Source organism: Falco rusticolus, chromosome 8, assembly GCF_015220075.1.
Source record: "Falco rusticolus isolate bFalRus1 chromosome 8, bFalRus1.pri, whole genome shotgun sequence".
NCBI lineage: Eukaryota > Metazoa > Chordata > Aves > Falconiformes > Falconidae > Falco > Falco rusticolus.
Window position 1 is genome coordinate 49106711 of NC_051194.1, and position 25760 is coordinate 49132470.

General features: G+C 45.2%; 1 protein-coding gene across 1 annotated transcript in view; it reads left to right on the forward strand.

Annotated features, from left to right (window-relative positions):
• The first annotated feature begins 3717 nt into the window (after window positions 1-3717).
• Window positions 3718-25760, forward strand: part of ITPRID2 (ITPR interacting domain containing 2) — a 42642-nt gene continuing 20599 nt past the window's right edge. Inside the window, exons 1-10 of the mRNA XM_037397442.1 lie at window positions 3718-3840; window positions 4207-4486; window positions 4630-4678; window positions 10051-10100; window positions 10955-11011; window positions 13765-13801; window positions 15111-15209; window positions 15703-15911; window positions 16844-17538; window positions 21177-21249. Of these exons, the coding sequence (XP_037253339.1) occupies window positions 4267-4486; window positions 4630-4678; window positions 10051-10100; window positions 10955-11011; window positions 13765-13801; window positions 15111-15209; window positions 15703-15911; window positions 16844-17538; window positions 21177-21249 (1489 nt within the window). The 5' untranslated portion in view covers window positions 3718-3840; window positions 4207-4266. The remainder of the gene's footprint in view (window positions 3841-4206; window positions 4487-4629; window positions 4679-10050; window positions 10101-10954; window positions 11012-13764; window positions 13802-15110; window positions 15210-15702; window positions 15912-16843; window positions 17539-21176; window positions 21250-25760) is intronic.

Consider the following 25760-nt stretch of genomic DNA (forward strand, 5'->3'; position numbering starts at 1 on the left):
CAATAACATGGAAATCCAATTGTGGTCATGAAACATCGCTAACTTGGAGCTGTGAGTCCCAGGATCAGACCTAGGTTGGGCAGTAGCATGGAGTTTCTCCCCTTGTCAAGAACTGGTTCTCACTGCCATGTGAAAGCCCAACAAAAGGTTTTTGTTCTATTGCACCACTTGTCCAAATGCTACAGCCTTTAAAATTACTCCCATTTCTTCTACAAAGGAAGGCACTAGCAACATAGAGTGTTTTGTTTGGTTGGTTGTTTTTCTGGTTTGGTTTTGTTCTTTTTTTTGAGTGTAAACCTATTCCTGATTACCCTATCTAGTAGCTTCTGTATGTGCTATCCACTTGCGTGGTCATAGCATCCCCTCTGCGGTGAGATCTGCTCGGTGGGGCTTTGGGGGCTGGTTGGCAGCACTTTGTCCGGCTGCAGATGGGCGTTCTGGGGCGGTGGGCTTAGCTCTCTGCTGAGCTGGAAAACAGAGGAAATGACTTCCAAATCTGGCCTGTCCAGTCCTCACCAGCACCTCTTGATCCCATTTGCTCCCATCCTCCTCTGGCACTGGATGTCTGTAGCTCCTGGGGAGGCAGCAGAGGAAGGAGTGCAGGCTCTGACCATGCTACCAAGGGCCCAGCTGCAATAGCCTGTAAACACTTTGGTTTCCAGAGGCTTTTCCCTGTCCCTCTATACTGTATGGAGGAATATAGATAAATTGTGTAATCTTTCCTGAGCAGTGAAGGATCTCTTGACGTACAGATCTAGCAGGGAAACGATCTGCTCTAAAGCATGGGGAAGTCCAGCCCTACTACAGCAGGCAAGTGCTACTTACAGCACCCTCGGACACTGGAACAAGTCCCCAAGGGAATCAGTGGAAGCACCTCATTTACATCTTTTTGAGTTATGTAGGAATGTATTATTTTACGCAATCCCATATCTGAAAGAATCTTTTGCAGGCAAAATTGGATTAAGTCCTTTTCAAAGGTTTTTGCTCTTTTAAGAACAAAAGACAGTGATTTAGTGGTGTTCTTTGGGATTAAATGGTATCTCTATGTGTGTGTATTTATATACAGATTTATGTATTCAGGGCCAACACCCAGATTACAGCTGTGACAGCTCTTTCTTATTATTCTTAAAATGTATGTGTGTTTTTTACTGCGATGCCTGGCAGTACTGCTAGTGGTGCTGTGGTTATAAATCTTCCTTTAGGAATTTATAACATAGTGTGAACCACAATTTCTCCTTTATCTAATTACTGCCTATGAATTTTTTTTATTTGAATAGTTTCAAAAATAATTTGGGAAAAAAAAAGTTGGTCTGATTTAAATGACAGATGATGTAACAGGATTTTTTTCTTTGAAGTACAGCTAAAATTATATTCTGAAGCAAGAGAAGCTTTTTTTACAGAACAAAACCATTTTTTGGTTACAAGTATTGAAAGAAATAACAAGCCAGATATTTTCCTTATAAAGTTATATTTTATATATATATATATATAAATAGTTCTATTTAATATTGAGTGTGCAATCCTTATTCATACAGAGTCAAAAGGGGACTTGCTGGGATGGTATGAAGGTACAAGAGAGAGCTCGGTGCCGTCCTGGCAGGACTTCATTGCAAAAAGCTACTGGCTGCTGTTTACACTTCAAACATTCTCTGAATAAGTGTTGTCACAACAGACGAGCAATTATAGACAATAATGTCAGTAATTTGTGGATTAAGAACTCCTTAAGGATGTATTGGCAACGCATACAGTAGCTGCTTTTAGCTTGCAACTGTTCACCCTTAGCTGTGCCAGCGAAACTGTTACTTCCCAGAAGCTATTGTGTTCCCTGTGAGGCAGAAAACAGCAGCAGGGGTTAAACTTCTCCGGGTCTCCCCCCCCCCCCCCAGCCTCCACAGCAGCTCTCACCCAGACAGCTTAATCCCAAAGAGTCCTTTCCAATAGATACATCTATTTATGCATATGCATCAAATAGAAATACTGGCCATTATGTTGAAGTAATGCTGTGGTAGGCTTTTGCCAACAAACCCAGAAAATATCAGATTTTAAGATTCCAGTGTTATAAATACACCTGTGAGGAACGTCAGCTGGAGGCCAAGCCCCAGACGGGGTGGTGGAGGGTGCAGGACACATGCTGACCCTCAGACTTGTGCTTTGGGACACCCATGGCTCAGGACATGCCCTGTACTAGCTTATGCAAAAACACGTAGGGTGTGAAACATGCCCTGCTGAGAAAATGTTGATTGTTTTGAGGATCAACAAGGAAGATTCAATTGTAGTTTGCTCTTCTCTTAAAAATACTGTCATGAAATACGTATGGCAATGAACACTTTCGGTGACAGATTAGATACGAATACACTTTGTGCTACTGCTCTTTGGTTTTAATTTCAATACAGTGCATTCAGAAAATTAGAGTGTGTTTAGGAAAATGGCTTGTGTGATGAGAAATTAATCTTTGGAAGGCTATATATATGTAAAGTAGTGGAGTTGGAGGGGTTAGGAAAAAGAAGAAATGTTTTGTTCTCATGAATTCTTTGTTGGTTTGTTTTGGGTTGTGGGGGGGGGGGTGTCTTTTTTGTTTGTTTGTTTTTTGGTTTGGTTTGGTTTTGGTTTTGGTAGGGGAAAAATGTCATAGAGATTCCTTGAAAGGCTTTAACTACAGAACTGGAAAATTAAAAGTATTTATCGAGCACCACTAACCTGGTTTTCCCATAGGCAGATTTGCCTTTAGACAAAAGGCACGTCCTGTGCCTGCCTGTCGGTGCCAGCCAAACCTCCAGAGGACTCTGGTCCTTTCTGCTGCTTGTGCTTGGTCATTCAGCATCTTTTCCTGAAGATGCTGTAAAAGACACTTTAAAAAAAACTTATTTCTCCCAAGCACCACGGCAGCAGGTGATGTGGCTGGGAGCGCAGGGCTCACTGGGCAGTGGCGGGGAGGTGACAGGGCTCGTTGGGCAGTGGCGGGGAGGTGACAGCCTGACCCCAGGCAGGGCAGAGGCAGGGCCCTGTGCCCCAGGACTGGCGCGGAGCAGCCCCTCAGCACCCCTGGGGCTGTCTCGGCCATGGCCGCCGCCAGGTTGGGTGTAGCCAAGGCAGGGTGGCACCGGGCTCTCGCTGCAGAGGCCTCAGCTGGCCATCTCAGTGGGCAAGCAGGAAACAGCCTGTGAGACCCCCGAGAGTGACAGCGGCCTGTTGTGTGACACCTTCCCAGACACGGGGCCTTGTCTTTTGCTGGGTTTTTCATGGATTCTGGTTGCTCGAGTACCTCCTGCAGCCGACGATAAAGGCTCCAAGTGCATCTCAGATTGCAAGGGGCCTTGTTTGGCGCCGCCAGTGTCCCCGCAGACACTGCCTGTGCCCGAGCAGAGGCTTAACTGATTCACGCCCCTGAAAACGAGGCACACAGCAGTGCGTGCCCGGCCAGGCTGGCCGCCCTCTCCGCCGCCGCTCGCCCCGCACTCCCATTCCCTGAGGAAAAAGTGTCACAGGCGCCCTCCCGCCGGCTACGCATCTGTTTTGGGCTGGTACCATCTGCCCGCACGCAGCCGGCCGGCCGGGCCCGGCCACGGAGCGCCCCGGCGCCCTGCCAGGCCCGGCGTGGGGGACTCTCCGCGGGCCCGGGCCCCGGCCCCGGCCAGCCCGGTCCCCGGCCCCCGCGCCCCTGCCCCGAGGCGGCCGCGGGCCGGTGCGGGCGGCCCGGCAGGAGGCGAGCTGCCGCCGGCCCCGCTGCCGTCACGTGGCCGCCGAGTTTTCTCCCCGCAGCGGTATGAGGAAGTCGCAGCCGCCGCCGTCCGCAGCCCGGGCGGGCGCAGCCTCCGCCGCCGCCGCCCCGCGGCGCGATATGTGAGTAGCCGCGGGCAGGGCGCCGGGCCGGGCCGGGCCGAGCCGAGCCCACCACAGCCTAGCCCCTTGCCCTCCCGCTGCGCCCCGGACAGCGGTGGCGGTAGCCGGGCGGGCCCGGCGGCAGGGCCGCTGCGGGCACCTGCGGGGCTGGGAGCAGCCGTCCGGGGGAAGCCGGGGGGCGGCGGTGAGTGGGTCTGGGGGCGGGCCGGGGTGGGGGCGTGAGCGCGGGGCGGGGCGGCAGCGCTCCCGCAGGGCTGCGCCGACGGCGGCCCCGCGCCCCCCGGCGGCCCGTCCCCGATCGCGGCCCCCGGACGGAGGGACGGGACGGGACGGGACGGCTCGGCTCCCCTTTCCCTCCCCCGGCAGGCTGGCTCTCTCCGGCACTCGCCTCCCGGCGTGAAGCCCCCCGCCGGCGCCGCCGTCCCGATGGAGGAGCCCCCGGCGGCGGAGGAGTGGCAGGGGGCCACCCAGAAGAGGAAGGCCTGGGCCAAGAGCCGGGACTCCTGGCAGGCGTCGGAAGCGGAGGATCTCTCGGCAGCGGCGGCGGCGCTAGCCCGCGGCGAGGAGGAGGAGGAAGAAGAGGAGGAAGAGGAGGAGGAGGAGGAGGACCTCGCCGGCGGAGAGCTGCCGCTGGCCGCAGAAGCAGGTGGGTTTCGGGGGGCGGCAGCCCGCGGGCCGCTGGGACCGCCGGGACCCCCGCGGGGCGGCAGCGGGGGCGGCCGCGGGGGGCCGGCCCCGCCGGGCGGGCTCTTGCTGACGGGCGGCTCTTCTCTCCTGCTCTGCCCTCAGGCCGCAGCGTTCCCAACGAGAAGATCGCGATATGGCTGAAGGACTGCAGGTGGGTGCTCCCGCCGGGCCTGCCCCCGCCGCCCCGTTCCGGCTCCCGCCGGCGGGTCGCTGCGGTGGGGCCGGGCCCCGCGGCCGCCGTTCCCCAGCGGGGCGCGGGCCGGGCGGCGCCGTGTCGCGGAGGGCGGGAAGCCTCGCCCGCCTCCCCTCCCGCCGGTTAGCGGGCACCTCGGCGCGCCGGGGCCGCGTTTGCCGCGGGCGCTGTCGCGACCCTTCGTGGACAAGAAGCCCCCGTCGGCTCGGTGGGGGCCATACCGCCGGCCGGGGTCACGGGTGGAGCAGGAGCGCACGTAGGGGCGGCCGGGGGAGAGCTGGCGCTGGCACCTTTTCTCCCCTTGGCCTCGTTAACGAGGCTGAAGCTCTTCAGCCGCTAAGGGTCAGGCAGACAGCGCTGTTCGGCTCAGTTTGTCACCGAGGGGTTCCAGTTTAAAGCCTCCCCTGCTGCCCTGCCTGGTTGTTGCTGCAGAGCTAAAGCAACGGTGCCCCCGCGGCAGTGGCCTCTGTGCTTCTTCAGGAGTGATGGCACGATTTAGGCTAACTTGATTTATCCAAGTGTCTCTCCGTGTCCTGCCACCCTTAGCCTGAGACTTGTATCTATTCCATGTTTCTGTTACAAAATACTTCCCTGCTGTTTGGAACAGGCTGATGACATTACTCTTTCTTCATCCTCAGTCACGTAAAAGCATAAATGCTACATCCAGTAGCAGCTGCTTTTGTCCTGTCTTTTTCTCCGTTCAATCCAGGCAGCCTTTGGAGCCAGAGCTGATGGGGAAAAGCTAACAATTAGCTTTCCACTAACTAACAATGATGTTTCGAGACCTCCCCTACTGAAGGTTTCTGGCTTCCTTCTTTTAGAAGCAGCTACATTAGGATGAAAATTTATCTCTCCGTTAGCCGTGCCTTTGTGATCTTTGATCCAGTAAGCAGATCACTGAGCTTACTCCCGTAACCGAAGCGCATGTTCCTTTATAACTACAGGGTCCTTGGTATAGTTTTCCTTGGATCTTTACAGGCTGTACCTTGGAGGTCGTGTTGGCAGCAAGAGGCTTGAAGTTGTACTGTATCCCAAAAATGTGATATTAAGACCTGACAGACCTTTCTTCCAGAATGCCAGAATGGGAGAGGATTTTTTCTAACTTTACCTGAAATCTGGTGTCCTGTTGGTCTGGCAAAATATATCCTTAAAAATAAGTGTTATGAATTCAGTATGTTGTTAGAAATATTTTTTGAGTGGGGAGGGAAAAAAGTGTAGTGGAGGGGGAAGAGGCCCCTGAGGGAGAAATTCCTCCTAATGCTGCAGTGCCACTTATCTCCGTATCTGCAGGATTTCTGTCTAGAATCTTCCCTGGCCCTATGATCATTACCATTTCCATAGCACAAACCTGCAAACTGACAATGTGAACATCTAATGGATGGTCACAAATCTTGAGTAGTAACGCAAAGCTTGCAGTTTTATTCCTGTGCTCTGGTAAGTATCTGTTGTTAAAACTGGCACCAAATGCTTCTATGAAATATGTTTGCATCTCTGGCAGTTGATTCCCCAAATATGGGTGTTTTATTTTACATGGTATTTCTGTATTTTACACACAAGGCAACAGAGCACAAGTTTACCCTTTCGCTAATACGGAGATGCAAATTTAGTTAATAAGTGTTTGTGAAACCTATTGTGGCCCTTCACAGAAGTCTTTTAAAGTATTAACTATTTACTGTTGCAGATCTTTTCAGAAGAATCTTGTGTTCTCCTCAGAAAGATAAAATCTGTGGTTTTTTTAAAGATCTCTTAAAGTAACCAAGCTATTCAGACCAGAGTTAGCCTCTGACTCCGTAACGTGCAGAGTGCATTCATATACGGTTCGTATCTGGGAGGTGCGGTCCCAGCTGCCTGCAGTGGTGCACAAGTCCTTGCATTTTATAACTGCAGAACGGTTTCGTTTCTTTGTATCTAATACACATGTGAGCAGTAGCTAGTGTGTGCAGTAAAATGATTATTCAACTTGCAATGTTACGAAATGTTTGTATGTATAAAAACCCTGAACTGATTGTTTCTTGATAACAATGTATATAGGAAAAGTGGACAGTGTCAACAGAGGACAGAATAGCCCTACAGATACTATAGTGTGTTGTTCAAAAAAGAATACTTGAAAAAAAAAGTTGTGAAATTTACAGTTGTTGTCCTTGAAAATTCTTACTTGTTTGATAACACTTTTTGCTGTGGAGCTTTGATTGCTACAAAGCTCTGTTGTAAAAATATAACCATTGCTACAAGTGAACATTCAGTTAGGAAAATAAAGTATTTTCTTTGTTACATATTTTTTAAAAGCAGTCCTTCCCATTTTGTCTGAGATTCTATAAGCTTTTGTGAGTTGTACATCAGAAGAAAATTGGCACTTTAAAAATCTCATTTTCTGGTTTGAGTTGGCAGCAGCACAAAAAAACTTAGTATCAACCTACTGCATAAATAGATCAGCTTATAAGATTTATTCCTTTGTTTGTTTCCAAAAGCATCCACAGTGTTATAATATGGATAAAAAGAATTACTAGCTGTCCCTTGATACTCATGTTAGAGGTCTAGGGCTCTTATTACTTGGCATCTCTGTTTCACATCTACTTTGGAGGAGAGAGGAAGGTTCTTAATATCCCATGCTATTTAACTTGGTAGACGCAGGTTTTTAGTTTTTTTTTAAAAAATGATCACAGCAAAAGAAACAAAAAAGCAAGTATGTGTCATACTGTGATAAGAATTGTGGAGGCTTAAGAAGTGTCGGATGCTACCCAAAGTTTCTGTTTCATTCATGTTTTGGGAATCACATGCCTTTGAGAAAGGCATTTTTTGCTCTCTGCCTGGTACCTTGTAAAGGCATTTTGAAGTAATAAGAAAGCTTACAAAGGTTTCTCGTTGTAACTACTGTAAAGCTAAGACAGGAAACACAAGTGTTTGTATTATATTGATAGAAAAGAAGAAATTTTTGTCGACTCTGTGGTGACTTGTGCTATTTTGATTGAGTATATTTAGATTCTGCTAGTAATACAGGGGATGCGGGAGGTATTTAGGAGCCATCTCCTGTAGATGTGCAGGAAGTGAGTTCTTGAAATGCCTCAGAAAGAAGAGATTTTTTGCTTTAAGTTTAAAATAAACATGGCCTCTGCCCAATTAAGGCTTTAAAAGCTGAAATCTAAACACTTTCACAGCACAGTGCAAAACCCTTGTCCCATTCCTGAAGATCACCCTACCACAACAGGTAGCTGAGTAAAGAAACCTCTGGGATGAGAGGAAGCCCTGAGGCTGTGCATGGTCCTCTTACCTGCTCAGTGCCTACCTCCCATGGTAATGTGGACATCAAGAGTTCTGGTTGTTCTTTTGTAGACCAATATTGAGAGAAGTTATTGCCATGTATGTTAAAATACAACAATAAATGAGTGAACGCAAATGGAAAACCGTAGGATCCCTTGATCCTGACACACACCCATTTACTAGCTCTTTGCTCTTTGCTGGCTGCCCTTGGGTTGCTGTTGGCCTCCCCATGCTGCTCCTCCCCAGCTGCCACACAAAGGCTGCAGGGATGTGCTGGGGACCTGCCGTTCTGCACCTTCGGCTAGGAGACCTCATCCTGAGGGCCCAGCAAGTGAAGGGTCCCCCCAGCCCGACCCTGCCTGAGTGCACGGGGCTGAGATGGAGCTCATGGGCCTTGCTGGTGAAAAACAGCCTGGCATGGAAAGGCAGAGCTGTTCGTGCTGTTGTCCAGGACGATTTTTGTGCAGCTACTTGTCACTCCTTTAAACTCATATTGTGTCTAGTTATTAAATGCAAGTTATTAAAAGACAGGGGGTATAAGGCAGCTGTGCTTGTGTGCAGCAGTGCAAGCAGGACAGCAGATGGGTGGTTGACAGGGCTGCTTTTCTGGTAGCTGCTAACATGCTGTAGAGGTGATGGACTTAATTTCTGAAGGAAAATGATAGCTTTGATGGTTGCTTTTACCATTTTCTGCCAGGTGGTGTGTGCAGCAGTGGCCTTGGCTGTCAAAGTCACTGCCAGCAAGTTTCTGCATCGAAAAGGTAGAGACGTTGAAGTAGCCACCAGGGAAGGAGAGGGAGAAAGATGGGAGCGCACCCATCAAAGCCACAGAGTAAACAACTGGCATAGTTACTACTTCAGAACATAAGGCTTGTTGTAGCGTGACAGGTTTAGACAATATGCCCTAAGTTTTTTCAAACTTTCACAGAACAGGGACACAGAAACCTGGGAGATCTGGGCCTGGGCAGAGTCTCTCCTGTCACTCGAAACACAGTTGTGCACCTGGATGCTCTGGCTGTTTGCCTTGGTGTCTCACCGTGGCAGGGCTTTGCTTAGCTTCATGAAAGATACATTGAAGTGAGCTTGTTTCCTATCAGAAGGCCACACATGGAAAGAATAAACTCTTTTCAGAGAGGAAAGAAAAATAAGGTTGTGAAGTGTAAGGTCTGTTAGAAAGCAGATGCAAACTTCCCTTGCTTAATTTGGCCATGGCACCAAAACAAATACTGTATCAGAGCACTGTTTACTTTCAGGTCTTTGGGCAGGTTTATATGTTTGTCTAATTAAGGACCCAAATGAAACTTACATAATATAGGCATGTAAATCATTTGCTTTCCCCTTCTTTATGAGTATTATATCTCTGAATTTGTTTTGGGCTTTGAGAATTAATGCTGCGTTACTTAATAGTGACAGGCCTTTGGCTAAACGTGTCTCAGAGACAAGGTGTGTGAACCTAGAGACCTGCTGTTCGTGCAGTTTCTGCTGCTCCTTCTGAGCACCACGAGGTTCAGCAAATCCCCTGCCCTTCAGGGAGCAGCAATAGGAGGGGTCGTCCAAATAAGAGCCGACATAAAGAGTCTATCAAGTATCAGAACTAGCAAGTGACAGCTAACATAGCTGTCAAGGGTTTTATCTTGGTCCTGATCACCAAATACAGCTTTTCACCCCTTTCTCCAAGAAGTTTTAAATGTGTAGAAAAATGGCAACAGTTTTTGTCATATAAATAAGATTGAATTAGTCCATCCAAAACCCCATGCTCATTTTTTCTGGGTGTTTTTCTGAGAAGCCCATGATTTTCCTCAACAGAGGGCTGCTGACCCTGAAGCTGTGCTGGTGCCTGGTGTTTGAGCATTGCAGTTATTATTAACCTGTTTCGTTGTTTTTCCCTACAAGGAGTATTTGTTCAGAGGGCTGGGGATTGTTTAGGAAGTTATTGCCAGTCCTCAGATGTTTGTGCTTTCTGGGGGCGGAGGGAGGGACAACTGCTGTTATCACACGCTCGTTACACACTGTAAGGAAGGACATGAAGCAGCAAGTTTTTAAAGTAGTATTAATCTCTTCTGTGGTTTCAGAACGCCTCTGGGAGCCTCCCTGGATGAGCAAAGCAATCCTCTGTTGAAGGGTAAGGAAAGGCTTTACCTACTAAAATCTCTTTTGCTGGGAACTGTGCTTTTGTAGATGTTCGCCTGAGACCTCACTCTTTAGCGGTGGCACAAACCACAGCCTAGTTGGTGTCGCTGAGTTACTCTCTATGTAAAGCAATTGTGCCTGAGAAGCTGGAGAAGGGGGAAAAGATTTTGAATAAGTCTTTCTGGAGAGTTTAGTTAAAGCCCTAAAAAACATCCCCAAAAATGTGCAGAATGGGCATGTTGTAATTTCCTTTCTGAGAGGGTGAGCATTAGGCAGTCTCTGCCACTAATAACTCTGCTTGCCACACCTGAAAATTTTACTATCTGAGCAGGTCCAAATACTGAAGTTCAAAGTACAGCGAGAATGTGCAGGTAGTGACAGGGTGCAGAGGAATTACTTGCTGGGCCTGGAATCTTTGCTTCAACTCTTAATCCAGTACAGGGAGAGCAAGGGGAATGCCTATGCTGGGTTTAGACTCTGGATCACCCTGGTAAGATGTCTGGAGGATAGATAATGTAGCAGCAGAAGGCACAGATGTGTTGGGTGGTACCTCCAGGTTCCCACTTGCAATTAATTGGCTTGCAGGTTGACTCAGGGATGATTCTGAGGGCAAAACTAAAGCGGTGTTGTAGTTGTTCTTTTTAAAAATAATTTTTATGTGTTCTCAACTGTAACTTCTCACTTCTTAGTGCATCTTTACTGTATGAGTAATGCAGGGATTGTAAATACAGTCTGGTTGTATCCTGCTGTATCAACTGAAGTGTCTTGCTAATATCTGTAGTTAAGCTGTTGGAAAGAAAACATTGCAGCATTCTAGTTGTTGAACTGTTAACTGTACATTTTCAGGCATGCTGGTGAGAAATGGAGGAAGTTTTGAAGATGACTTATCCCTGGGAGCCGAAGGTGGGTGTGGCAGGATTATGACTCTTTTTCTAGAGAAAAAAAACATTATGTTCAGTCGTCTGATTTTTATTTTGAAAGACAGCATTTCCCTCTGGTCAAAGGCAGTTAGTTGATAAAGCTGGCCAGAAACCCAGCATGAAGCACATAGAAAAATGCAGGAAGATTTCCTTTTTGAGTTTATTAGACTGTCGCTAGTGTTAAACATTCTGGTCTAACCTGAAGGTTAGAGGGAGGCCTGAATTCGCTTCTGCCTTCTCATTTTAATGCCCACAGTGGCAGCACAGCCTGGAGCACTCACTGAGGCTCTGAGAAAGTGGTTTCTCTTACTTGCTCTTCTTGTCCATGGGTTACTCTTGGCAACCATGCATGCCCCACTTCCACTGAATCCCTTGGGAGTGCCATGTGCGGGCTTTTGAAAGGAGAAATGAAATTCTGTCAGCCAAGAGGCAATCCCATTAAGGGCTAAGTGCTTTTGAAAATGAAAAGCCCCAAAGCTGAGTAAGTACTTTGGATCAGCCATGACACACACTTTGCTGTCGCTAGCTGCTTGCCATTTCTTTCTCTTCCCCTTTTTAGGGGGAAGGACATGTGGCTGTTCATGGTGGACTTCTTTGTAGAAAAGTACTTCTAGCATCTCTTGGTTATGGGCTAGAAGTGTTCATAAACAAACAAAAGCACTGTGGATCCTGTTCTAACAGCAGCGTCTTGAAATAAAATAGCAAAAAGACAGTCTCACAACCTGGGTCCTGGGGTTATCTGGAGGATAGAGGATATAAGACAATGTCTGTTCTCAGTGTAAAAGAAAAACAAAAAGGCAAAGCCACTCCCCCACTTTAGCTTTTAGTGATTTTTGAATTATAGCTTTTTCAAAGTGTCAAAACTTGTATAGTAGAAAGCCCTTTTTTCCACAGCAGTCTTGCCAGTGGTGTCAAAGTAGTGGGACAGGGCCTGGAGGAAGGAAATGTCTTTAATTTTTAAAGAGTCAGGGCTTCTAAGGAAAACAGTTGATCTGATGACCTTGATCTGATAATGATGGAGAAGCAGTAAATGAGTCCTTTACTGCAATAGATTAAATAGGATTAAATTTTCTTTCTGACAGTCTTTTCTACTTGTTAGATTGCCTGCAGTACAAAGATTTCATAGGGAAAGTTTCTTTGTAATGATAATCCAAGCTCTGAGTGTATGATCAAGAGTACAAGAGTCAGTACATTTTAAAACATCATGTCACTTTTTTCTTTTCATTTTTTTTGCCTTATCATTCCCAAGGATTTCTGGGGTTTATGAGCCTTTAGCATTATTTAGGGAGAAGGTTGTTTCCCTCCTTTTCAGATGATAAAGGTCCCAATAATAGAATCGCTGGCTGATTTTCCTGGGTAAGGATGCAGGTATTTCTGCTGGGCTTTGCACCCCATTCGAGAGCAAGGGAACAACCGAGGAGCTTGGAGCAGGGCTGCGTGCCCTGCCAGACAAGACAGCCCCTTTGAGGCTGGTATGAGTGGCCTGCCCTTGTGCACCCATGACTGCCTGAACCCAGATACAAGCCAGAGCCCTGTGTGAATGGTATGGAGGACATCAGGCAGGGTCCTGTAACCCCACCCCCCTACAGAGCTGTTAAAACCCGTGGTTTAGCTGTTCAAACTAGTTGCCAGCTAATCCATATAGATAGGCTGACCTCCATATTATAGGCAAGAATATAAAAAAAAACCAGATGTGTCTGCATTTTGTATACACTTGCGTGTCTTTGTGGTGCCTCTTCAAAACAAGAGAGAGGTTGTGGAGGTTTCCATGTTTTGCTCTCACTTGCTGACTGTAAGTTGCTGATGCAGCAAGTCGAGGTGCAGCGTTTTCCTGGCAGCACATTTGACATTGCTTTGCTCTTTTCATAGCTGATTCTGAAGGCCACTATAACATATGCATGCTCCTTGCCTGTCTCCTGGGGCAAGTTTGTTAATGTTGAGTCATGTCTTTGGGGAGCCCATAATTTAAGACTGGGGCTCAACTCTCTGGCTTGACAGGGTGTTGATTTTCTGAAAGAATAATGCTGCCTGGGATGTTCCCATGTGGAGCTGGGCCAGTCCAGCTGCAGAAAGTGCTGACTTCCCTGTCAGAGGCTGGTGACCAGGTGCTTGGTACCTGGTGGCCGGCCTCCCTCCAGAGCCCTCTTGACTTATAAGTGCGGCCACCAGTCCCACCAGCACCTCAGGCTTCACCTAGCTGCTGTCCATGGGTCACGCAGCTTGGGCAGCCAGGACCCTGCCCCACGTTGAGAGCAGTCTGTGCTGATGGAAAGACTAACAAATATGGTCTCAGTACCTGGCTGTGGGGCCAGCTGCTGTCCTTGCATTCTTGGCATTCTCTACCAGGTTGCAGGCCTGCTTCTCCTCTTCCCAGTCCCACCCAGGAACAGCCCTGCAGCTGGTAACGCATATTCAATTGCAAAGGAATAAATGGTTTATATCATAATTACTAGTTTGCCCCATGATAAATTTCAAGTTAATATGATTAATGGCAATATGTAAATGACAATGTGTGTCCATGTGAGATTTTATTTTAAACAGAGCCTGAGTAAACCAGATCACCTCTGTATCAGCCATGTCCTAGAAACCATTGACAATCATATTTATAGGGGAAGAGAAAAATCTGGCTTGTGCAGGAGTATTGGTAAATGTGCTCACCGCCTGCCTCTTTGTATCGGTTGTGGGAGGTGTAATTCTGAAGGGGTCTTTATGTAACATCTTTTTGTTTCTCTACAGCTAATCAACTACGGAGTGATACCCAAATGGAAACATGGTAAACATATTTGTTGTTTGTTTGTTTACTTCAGAGGATTATTCATACTGGAGGATGGGAGGGAGAGGGGGCAGTGGAAGTCATGGAGGCTACCTCAGAGCTAAAGCTCTTCTGCTCATTTCTGTTTATGTGAGAGGGAAGAAGATCCAGATAACACAGAAACAGCCATTAAGGGGACGCAGAAAAAAAATGCAGATTTTTGTTCTTCCAGCAGATCTGATGTGGGTTTTGGAGTAGCAGGGGGAAAACAGAGAAATGGCAAATCTAAGTAACTTAGTATGATTTACCTTCTTTGCCTCACTGATCCCTCACCATTTCAGAAATTTCAAGGGAAAATTAGTTTTGCCTTTCAAAGCAGATGTCCTTTGGGAATGGGGGAAAAAAAGGCTTTGAGAGAGGAGAGGGTCCATGCTTTATAGGGAAAGCTTCTAAAAAAAATGTGCTGAAACTAAAACCCTGTTGAGACTTGAGCAAATACCAGCACAGCCCATGTGGGCAGCATTCTTGCTACTCCTCCTGAGCCAGGCTCTGTAAATGTGCTTTTAGGTGAATCCTCTGTCTTTGGTTTCATGGTAGGGGTTCTGGGGTGTGTGTGTGTGTGTGTTGAGAGATTTGTATGGTAAAATTCACCCTGGAAAAGTTTGTCCCCCAGAGGGACTGGCAGTAACAGTATGTTTGAGCCCAGGTCACCGCCAAATGCTGAGGTGGCTTCTCCAGATTCAGGGAGGAAATAGTTTGGGATTGGGAAAGATTCTGGCCAGCAGTCTGGGCTGGAGCTTGTCTTGCTCTGTTTCCTCCAGCCTGAAGCCTCTTCAGCTTCCCCAGCCACCGCTGGGGCAGCTCACAGCCTTGTGCTGCTGGTGAGTGGCCCCTGGGGGTGAGGGGGAGCTGGGTACCCAAGGCATGGAGAGGTGGCCCTGCCACGGAGAGGTGACCCTGCTGGAGGAGGCAGTGGCACAGGGAAGGCAGGGAAAGGCAAGGCAGGATGGCTCACCAAGGCTGGGCTTCCTCGCTGGAGGAGGGTGGGATTGGGGAGGGTGGGGCAGCAAGGGGAGGTCAGGGATTTGTCTTCTCAGCTTGCATTTGCCTTCAGATCCTTACTGCCTATGTATGTTTTTACTGAGGCATCCCAGGATTTGCTTTTGTTACTGTATTTCAATAAATGACATGGCTAATATAAACCAGGTAGCACTGCAGGGGAAAAGAGAAATTCAGCAGCGCTGGAGGCTTAGCTCTCCTCTGAGACAGAGAATCAATTCCCCAAAGGAAAGGGGTTTATTGCAGGGGTCTTCTCCGTTTGTGTTGACAGCAATGGTGTTCTGGCGAAGGAGAGGAGGCTGCAGTTCCACCAGAAAGGGAGAAGTATGAACTCGACCGGGTCTGGAAAAAGCAGTGCAACTGTCTCAAGGTAAAAGAGTGCTATGCTTTGAAGGTCAAGGTAAAAGAGTTACTATGCTTTGAAGGTCTGTTCCTCAGTTAAATGGATGTGGCTTGATTTATGTGCATTGTTGCATTTAGTAGCCAAGACGGGAATTTTCATTTGGTTCCTTGAAAAACTGCTGTTTGTTTCCAGCTGTGGTTTGCAGTAAATACTGACAAATGAGCCTAAACTTCAGAAATGTCTGAAATTTTAATGACATTTTCCAAGCTTTGCAGAATAAGGGCTGACTTTATAAATTGCAAGATTGGATCTGAGATGTGTCTGGGCTGATGGCTTTGGTGACGGGAACCAAAACTTCAGATGCAGAGATCTCCACAATTTTTTCCTAAAGTAGGCTGAGCTGTAGGAGTCAAAAGTTCAATAGACCAAAGGGTCAATGGGGCTGAATTAGCAGTTGGACAGAAGGGACTCGGTCTTAAAACGAGACAAGTAGATAATAAACATCTTTTCATTTGTCTAGTGTTTCTGAATTACTGGAGCTTTATGAAGAAGATCCTGAAGAAGTGCTCTATAACCTTGGGTTTGGACGAGATGAACCAGATATTGCTTCAAAAATTCCAGCAAGATTTTTTAATTCATCATCATTTGCCAGAGGGATAGATATTAAAGTGTTTTTGAATGCCCAAATACAGCGCATGGAAGTGGAAAATCCAAATTTTGCTTTAACAAGTAAGTATGTTTTTGAAGCAGAGTTTATTTTGAAGTTTTTGAACTATGTAAACATCCCCAAAAGAAGGTATGTATCTAGTATTCTGGCAAATCCCCTTTACAGCCTAAAGGACAAATTCCATTCAAAATCCATAATAAAATTCTTGCTTGGTCTTAAATACGGCAAGAGGTGACCATCAGTGTTGTACACCTTGGGGTGAGGGGAAGGAGTTTAAAGGGGGGGAGGGAAATGAAAGGCATGCTGTAAGATACGCTGCCTGCTGGTTTGTATCGTTCCTGTCTCTTGCTCCTAAGCTTGTCTTCTGCTGTAGCTTTAAAGCACTGAAACAAATAGCAATATCCATCTCTTTCTTGTGTTCTGGGTATCCGGGTGAGATTTTTGAAAGCTGTCAGCAGTGACCTACTTCTGTCGTTGTTAAAATCTGGGCCAGTATTTCTATTGACTTGGACAGGAGCTTTGTTAGGTCAGTAATGAGCATTGCTGAATTGAGGGCACAGCTGAAATGTCCTCTTCTAGTTTTAGATGGAGAGAGCGATGCAAGTAACCCTTTTCTTCTTAGCACTTTGTAAATTAACTTGCACTTGCATACCTGTGTCCCTTTTGTACTTTCTGAAAGCTTTCCATACTGTTCCTGTGCATTTAGTAAAGACCTCCTGCAAAAGTTTTTCCATTTTTTTCATACTGTGTGGTATCACTCTTCTGTTAGAGAACTAGGCAGTGTTCAGTCAACCTTTGGGGCCCTTGATGTAAGTAGGAGGGGATTTGGGGGTGAGGGTTGAGCAGAGGTTGTGATGAAAATTCCCGCTTCAGATATGATGAAAGAGCTGTCTCTGAGAATTCAAACCACTGTGTACAGATGGATCAACAGGTCTGGGATGTGTTGACAGCAAACGTCCTGGTAAACTCTGCCTTATGCTTCCTTCTTGTGCAGGTCGCTTTCGTCAGATTGAAGTGCTCACTACTGTGGCCAATGCTTTTTCTTCTTTGTATTCTCAAGTCTCTGGGACTCCTTTGCAGAAAATTGGTAGTATGAATTCAGTGTCTTCCAGCAAAGAGGCATCCAGCCCTCCCCCTTTGAATCGCAGCAATACAGCCAGTCGGTTAATGAAGACCTTGTCAAAGCTCAATCTGTGTGGCACACAGCAAGCTGATGGTAGTGGCTGCTCGACTCCTTCACCCGTTGAAAAAGGGAAAAGTCCAGCTGAACCAGGAGGTGAGGAAGATGATGATAAAAGTGAATCTAAATTACCAAAATACCCTAAAAAGAAGGACTCTCCCTCTTTTTTGGCTACTGTAAAGGAGGAGATAGCCAGTAGTCAGACAAATGCTGTGGACACAAATAAAGCTGCAAACCTTCCTGCTGGGACTGACAGTAAGCAAGAGGGTACTGTGCCTCCAGCAGATGTGCAAAGCAGCAGCTTGGCAAGTGCCCAGGATAGACCAAGTGAAGAATCTGGTCTTTTGGACTCACCAGGCCTCAGCAGTGATTCCAGTTCATCCAACTGCAGCACTGCAACGCAAAGGCTGCCTGCGCCATCACCGGGTAGAGACCCCTGTGCTCCCCTCGCAAACCCATCTGTAACGAATCTAATGCTGCAGCAGAAGGACTCCTTTGAGATGGAAGAGGTAGGTGGAGATATATGACTTTGTTTTTGCATACAGTTTACATAGCTTGCTGGCTGCCAGCAGAGGAATGTTCCCTGCTGTGTAGTTGACAGTGTTTTCTCCAGGAATACTTTAAATTCTCTGAGTGATAGGACAGTTGTCGCTCTCTCTTGGTTGTCGTTCTCTCTCGGTAGGCTGCTCTAATTGATCCTTTTAATGAAATAACTTGGTGCTGCTGCTGCTGTTGTTGTTCCTGACAGTCAGCAGGAAAGTTCTCATTCTTTTTTTCATCAAGCTCAGGTAATTGCAATCACTGGTGTAACTACTAGGAAATTTTCCTGTGGAAACAGATCTAGGTTAGGTTTTGTATATACAAAAGCCCTTGTATTTAAATTTTTACTTTCCTTAAACTGCTAAATGGAAATCATTATTTTTGTTGATTAAAAGTAAATTTAGTTTATTAATTGATACTCATTAAGGATAAATTTGTATAGAGCAAGAGCGTTGTTGCACACAAGGGAAAGGGACTGAGGTGCTCATCTTGTACAACTTTTGGTTTTGATGACAATCTACTGTATGTTGATTTGTTTGTTCTCTGGAAAACAGCTCACTGAAAGCTGCTGTTTGATGTGCCTTTGGCGATGACTTAGTTACAAATTCTGGTCTAGCTGCCTTTTAATATCTTCATAAATGCATGCCTATTTTTTGATTGGTAATTGTCCCAAAGGGATTTTAATTCCGAGGTTCCTGTGAGTGCTTTGTTTATTAGGCTAGTAAACATGCAGTCTACAAATTCAAGAATGCTATTTTTTTTACATAGACTCACACCTTGAATTTTAAGATCTGCCTTAACTTAGTAGATGTTTTATGAGCACACTTCAAAGTGGCTCATGTTAACAGTTCAGCAGTTAACCTTTTTGTCTGTGTGAAATTGCTACGTAAAATGAAGGATTGTGATTTCATTGGTAAAATGAGTGAAGAAAGCAAGTGAATAGAAAGCCCTCAGCATTTTACAGTGAATAATGGAATGATGATTTGGTAGATACTGTGTCTAGTGTCACATTGTAATTACAAGCTCTTCCAGATCAATTAATGCTGAAGTTGTAGTTGAAGGCACTCATTAAGCAGAAAAAGGTAATCTTGCCTCTTGTAGTTCCTGACACTTATCTGTGCATCTGTGTCCTCACCCACATGTTGTGTGGCCATCTACTGAACCAGAGCAAAGGACTAGTCCAGTTGGGAGGGGGGGAAAGAAATCAAGTGTATTTTAATTTATTTATTTTTCCTGGCTCAGTTTTCAGCCGGATAATTTTCTTGATCCCGTCTGTTGTGTAGCTGCACAGATGTTTGTATTGGCACAATGGGAGGGGTCTGAAAGACAATGCATTTTGCTAGAAATCCCAGAGGAGAAATACATTTTTTGGTATTCTTGGGCGAAGTTGAACAACTAATATGTGTATATATATATATAATAAAAGAGGAATGGAATTTTCCTTCAGAATAAGTTGGGACTGTAAAGGGTTATGACATGAAGAGGACTTGCTGAATTCTGCACAAGCCAAATGTGATGCATTTGTGAGGTTTTGGTTGACATACTTTGCAATCATGCCAGGGCATAAACACAGCTGTTTTGGCAAGATGACATGTGATGTGGGATGGGGTTGTGGTGAATTTTCGTTTACACAATATAATGTATACATATCAACTGCCTACAGATCCCTGGGAGGGAGAGATTTGATTTTGTTGAAGAAACTTTAGAACAATACCTGGCAGCGTGATTTTATTTTCATGCATCTCTAAGCAGGGCATAATGAACAATAAACTGTACTAGAACCAGTGACAATAACTCCTTCTCCCATTTTCGCAGTTTGGCTTGGAGTGCATTTATACACATAAGAAAGATGACAGATATATCAAGGAAGCTCTTTCCATGCTTACGAATGCCTTGGAGGTTTGAGCGCCCTTCGGAAGTCTGTGGCTGTGAAGATAGCTAGTGCGGGAGTGAGTCAGGGCAGGATTTCCCCCGAACACTGGCTCCTGAGGTGGCCAATTACAGTCCCGAAGGTCGTTCACCAGCATCAATATTGGCTGAAGGGACGGGGAAGGAGAGGGGAGCGCTCCTGCCTGCTCATGGAGCTGCGCCATGCTGCGGACACAGCCAGGATGCTGTCTCTCGGCCAAGGACAGGAGGTGGAGGGTACTTAGATGAGAAGAGGCTTAGCTGCTGGGAGGCTGCAAATTTAGCCGTCGGAAACTGGGAGGTTTGAGAGAATCAAGACACCTTTCCTGGAAGGCTACTCTGATCAAAGGGCCTGTAAGATTACTTGCTTGCTGTTCCTTCTTTTTTAATTTTTAAAATCTTTTCCTAAACATAAACGGTGAGCCCCTTCTATGCTCCCTTGCTTTTGGACGAAATAAGGATTTACCTCTTTGGTACAGCCTTCATCTCCGAAAGGAATAGAAGCCTTTTGATTTATTGTGCAGGAGTAATGCTGTTCACTTATTAAAAGTGATAAGTTCAGGCCAAGTACTTCTCAAAGCCCTTGTAACTGAGAAAATGCACCCTTGTGGCTGCTATACACAGAGTATCAGTGCAAATATAGCTGCTTCTTTAGCCAAATACTAATTTGGGCTTAAAACAATCAGTGTCCTGATTTTGCATTTTTAGGTTGATCAAAAATGGGGATGAAAATTTCATTGCTTGGCAATTTTGAAATTAGGCAGACAGCCTCTGAGAGGGAAGGCTTGGGGGTAGTTGGACAGGGGGTTTTGTGTGTGTGGACTTGCATGTGAACCATTAGATTTTTTTCTGGAGCACACAAAAGAGAAAATATATTCTAGGTTTTGAACTAAATGAAGGCCTCCCTGTTGAGTTTTTAGGCATATTGTTTTCATTGTTGGAAAGGTTGCTGAGAACTGCTTTCTTAATAAGGCTGTGTTTCACAAAGTGATTAAGTAATAAGATTAATTTTTTTGTAGTTTTAAGTTTCCCAGTTGAAATCTGCATGGCTCTGAATACATTATCTTCCTTTCTTGTACTGGAAGACACAAGAAATATTTCCACGTTTAGTGGTGTGGTGAAACCTGGAGTAGGTTCTGACAGGGTCTGGGTCCTTCTGGAGGATTGATGGCTTGTCAGAAATGGTAGGAGGATGACAGTCCATATGTGCTGACTTCTTGATGTATTTTTCTAAATGTATTTTGCTTGTCCTTTATATTCAAATGAGGGAACAAGAGAGCTGAATGGAAAAGACAGTTAATGTAAAGGTGGTCAAAGGTGTTTTCACACAGTTATTTTAGTATTTAGTATCAAAGAGGAACTGAGAACCCTCAGTGTTGTCACAGGATGTGATTTCCAAGTCTCTTTGCATGATGAATGTAACCAGAAGGGAGCTCTGTGCTGGCAGTGGGAGGTGCTGTCCTAAGGATCACTGTTCTCCTACAGGAGCATTGCTGAGTACCTAATGAAATAATACGTTAGGTTCAAGGAAATGCGATTTGCTCCGTCAATCATTACAGACTGGCAAAAAAAAAAAAACCAGGCAACAAACCAACACAAAGTCCCTTGCATGTCCAGTGCATGTAGTTTGGGCATTCTTAAGCACAGGTGAACATATTCCAGTCAGCCTGACAAAATATTAATCTCCTTTTCCTGACAGATCCAGAGTACAGAGGGGGATCTACCACACATTCCAGCTTCTCACCAGCTGGCAGTGACCAAGTCAAGGAAAGGTGAGTAGACTTCTGAGAGACAGCAGGACAGCCGAGTCCTCTCCTCTCTGAAGTGCTGATTCAGATACTTAAAACTTCTGAAGTTTCTTTTCTCTTTAGAAATAAAAAAACATCTGGGTTTCTTTTTCAGCTAAATCACAGAACATTACTGCAAAGTGGCAACCAAATTACAGGCAAGGCAACAGCCCTATAACCTCACTGGCTGTTTTCACTTTTGTACCATTGATGACGGCTCAGAGAGACTGAAATGATGTTAATTCAGATTGTGTGGGATTTTTCTTCCCTGGCAGAGCCTGTAATTCAAGATATACATTTAAACTAAGTTTATGTTGTTTTAAACCTAAATTGCATGATACATCCAGCTTTTTCCTATGTGCCTCTGCTCCATCTGCAGACTGGCTGCACGGAAGTCTAGTGTCTCTGCACCCATATGGAAATTGTATTCCTTCAGATGAGAAACTCTGTGCACTGGCTGTTGTGGCTCACTTAGTTTTTGCTTTCATGTCAAATTCTTGTTTATGTATTTTATGGCTTGGAAGAGGGACAAAGCTGATCTTTAAAGTAATTTGTTACTTTGTCCAACATTGGCAAGTGAAGTCCATTCTCTAGCTGTTACATGTAATTAAAGAAGAAATAGAGCTTGTTGCATTTAGTGAGATGGCTTTGTTGCAATGCAGTTTTTTGGTGAAACATGAATAGCATCTCTATAGACCTATGAAGAGAGGCAGAAACCCCTGTCTTAAATAGAGATCAGTTTATTTGCCTTTTCACAAATTAATTGACAGTCTTGTGAAATGTCAGCTGAATTGTGTTAATGTGGTTGAGAATGTTCTGGACTAAGCACTGAAGGTTAATGCCTGGTTATTAGAGATAGCTTGTGCTACTAGTTCAGCAGTGTTTTGCATGACACTGCATTGCAGTTGCTAGTCTTCCTCTGTTACAAAGAGAGGCCATCAAGAAGGACTGCCAGAAACTGCATCTCTAACTGTTCCCAGCATTTCTGCCTTGGCTGTATTTCGAAGTTCGTGATTACAGGCTTTGTGTGATTACACGTAAAGAGATGCACTCCTTACAGGGCAGGTCTCCTGTTTGCCTGGCCTTGGCAGTTTCAGAAAGAGCTTTTCAGAGAAAAGCAACTTAGGGAGCAAGGGGCTGCAGTCATGGAGGAGAAAAGTAGTTCTCTTTTTTTTGTCTGAAATGCTCGTTTTCTGTTTTCTGTTCCTGGTAGCTATCTTAGCCTGTTCTTCCTCTGTGCAAGAAAAAAAAAGTCAGCTGGTCCTTTGTGTACCTGCTGAAAGGTACCAGCAGTTCTAGCAAAGGGTCTTCAGTATGGCAGAAGCAGGGCATGCTGGCTTATGTTTCCCAGCTAGTGTATCCTACCGATTTCTGAATACACTTGGCATGGACTAGCAATGACACTTTTGTTATCATGAAAGTATTGCCTAGAGTTTTCTGTGACTTACCTAACAGTGGTGTCAATGCTGGTGGTAAGCCTGCATGTTTGCTAGAAGTTAGTCTGAGACCAACAATTTGTTTCATTTGGAGCATGTGGAAAGCTTAGGAATTTGTTCTATGTGAGTTTCAGTAAAATTGCCAAGGGGGAGAACATTTGGTGGAGAACTTACCCCAAATGTTCAACAACAGTAGTCAGTTTTGAGGGTTTTTTTGCAAGTTCTCCAACATGGGACAAGGTAGAGGCCTGTTTTCTCACAGAGCGCATGCTCATCAAGTTTGAAGGTATCCAGACTGAACGGTCAGTTGTTAAAAATGCTGGCCATTGTGTCTGAATGTGAAATGCCACTCTCACTAGCAGTCTTTTGTGGCAGGATCAGCATGAAATTCAAGCACTGGTCTTCTGTTGCAATGTGATTTCCGTTGATGGTCCTCATACAAACCCACCTCTTTCAGTGGTGTTGGCTCTACTGTACATAAGCACCCATAAACAAAAAAATTGTTCCAGATCAATGCTTCCCCTGAAGGAATCCATTTGTACTTTTTTTTTTTTCACGTAGGGGTATTGCTGTGTCAATTATCAGGGTTAGTGCTGTTCGATACGCTGCTATAAATCTTGCAGTGTCATTTTACATCTACACAGAGGGTTGTGGATGTTTTCCCTTGCATTTCCAACAGTTTTTAAGGCATTTTAGGAGGGCCTATAATAAGATGCAAAGTATTTGAATTACAATAAAAAAGATTCTCTTTCCTACTGAAACAGTCTGGAGACTTAAGATATGCTTGAGCAACACTGAGTCTAGTGCTGCTTAGACTCCCCATTAAAGCATGTTTCTCATTTCAGATTAGCTTTGTTTTGAAGTGACAAGCTCAGGTTCTCAAAGTGGCTTGCAAGTGATTGCTGTGCTATAGTACTGTCTTTGTTAAATGCTTTATAGTGGATACAAAGAAGTCTGTATCGTATTGACTAGCTTGATACACTCTTTAGGTTATGTCTTCCAAATGGTACTGAACTGAACTAGTTCATCCATTATGCCCAAACCCAGCGTTCTGGTTTTGTTGTTGCAGACCTCAAATGCAGATGTATTTTTGTGCGTGTGAGTTTTTTTAGGAACATGGTAGAGAAGGATGAAAAGCTTCAGTTGCTTTGCACTGTAAACATAGAGTGCTGCTAAATGTCCACTGTAAAAAAAAAAGCTTACTGCTAAGTTATCTGGAAGGAAGGTTTGTTAGTTAGAAAACAAAATTCTTCCTGGCATATTTATATAGCAACACCTTCCATTCCAAAAATGCCCAACAAACAAGACAAATATAAAAGAACCAAGTATTCTCGAGGCATTGTAGTTTGTGAGTGTTTGGTTGCTGACATCAGTGGCTCTCTGAAATTTTGAATAGCCACAAACCCATTTCTTTTAAGGCATCTGATACTGATAGTCAAAAGCAGTGATTAATTTTGAAAATTTAGTTCTTGAAAGTGAAGAAAGCACATCATCAGCGCTTCCTGTCCTTAATATATTGTTGTATTTATAACTCTCTGTGGGTGCAGCTCCACATGAGATTGGCGATGAAGGAGTGAGAGGAAAACATTTGGAACAGATTTAGTATTTGTGGGAGTCTGTGCTTATGTGTCCAGAAGCTAGGAAATCCCCAGGGACTCTGAAGAGTTTCTGCAGCAGGACTCCCTACTAGGCTGGTTTTGGCAGTGCTGACTGGGGTGCGGGATGTGATCAGTATGGGGGAAAGGGGCAGCAGATACTTTATCCCATAATGGAATACTTTACAGCTGAGTTGAGAATGTCAGTTTATTAATCTCATGAAATGCAAAGTGCATTAGAGCTTTGCCAATACTGCAGGTACAAGAAACGCAGATGTTACTAAAGCTTCACGGGCAGTTTCCATGTATTTCTCCTCCTCTTCTGTGTGAGCAGTCATGTGATGCAGAAACTGTAAGACAAGCACCTGACAGGACTGTGTGGATTGGTGAGACTGACAGTCCACTGGCAGCTGAGTATTATTTTACAATAGATGAATTGTTCTGTTATTTGATAGCGATTCTTTGATAAGTCTGTGCTCTCATGTTTTGTAAAATTCAGGTGTGTTTCTTCATCATCTGTTCTTGTTCAGATCTTTGTCAGCTTATTTGATGTATTTCTGAATACCCACAGTTCTCTGGCATGTATTCAATGCCTAAATATATTTTGATTTTTTTAATACAGCTTAAAACAATAATCCAAGGGGCGTTTTCATTTGTGCTCTGTTTAACTGGAATGTGAGTTTTGTTCATCTCGGCTGGTTCCTTCTCCCACACTTTCCTTGTTATGCTGTCTCTGGCCTTCTCCCACTAGTTCAGAAGATCTCCTCTACGTAGTGGTAACAGCTTTGGGCTGCAAGGTTGGCATCGTGTGGTGACCTTTTTGCGGAAGGTACAATTGCCTTGGTGGGGGGTACACAGGGCAAGGGATGATCGCAGGTTAGCCCCTACAACCCAGCCTTTTGGTGCTGGGTTTTCTGCATTCAAGGTGAAGAGAGGGGAGCCATATCTTATCACAACCTCTTTCTCTTAAGACTCTCCATTGCCAGGTGGCATTCTAATAGAGATCTGAATGTAACTCTTTAGCTTTTTTAAAAAATGCTTTTGTGCTTTCTTCTCGTTTGCTTGAATCTGAGAGATGTCCAGGTGCCATGGGGCAGGCTGCACATCTGGGTCAGCAGTTGACAAAGAGGGTGGATACCATTATGTGTCAGTATATCCCAATGTACTAGTTTGTATTTACAGTCTTTACAGAGCCAGAATTTCATTTTGCTACTGAAGTAACAGAGATTCCTGTTTAAAAGTTTTTACTGCATTTACATGATAGTGGTATAGTGGAGAACTCTGATAACTTGCAAGAGACAAGAGTAAGATGTGGTAAAAGGCAACTATTCATACTTACAAGAAAGGTCTTCTCTGATTTACTTTAGACAAAAAAAAAATAAATCTTAGCAGCTCTGCAACACAGAAAGCAAGGGATGACTGTATTAAGGGGATGTCTCGGGTGGAACCCAGGCAGTTTGGATCT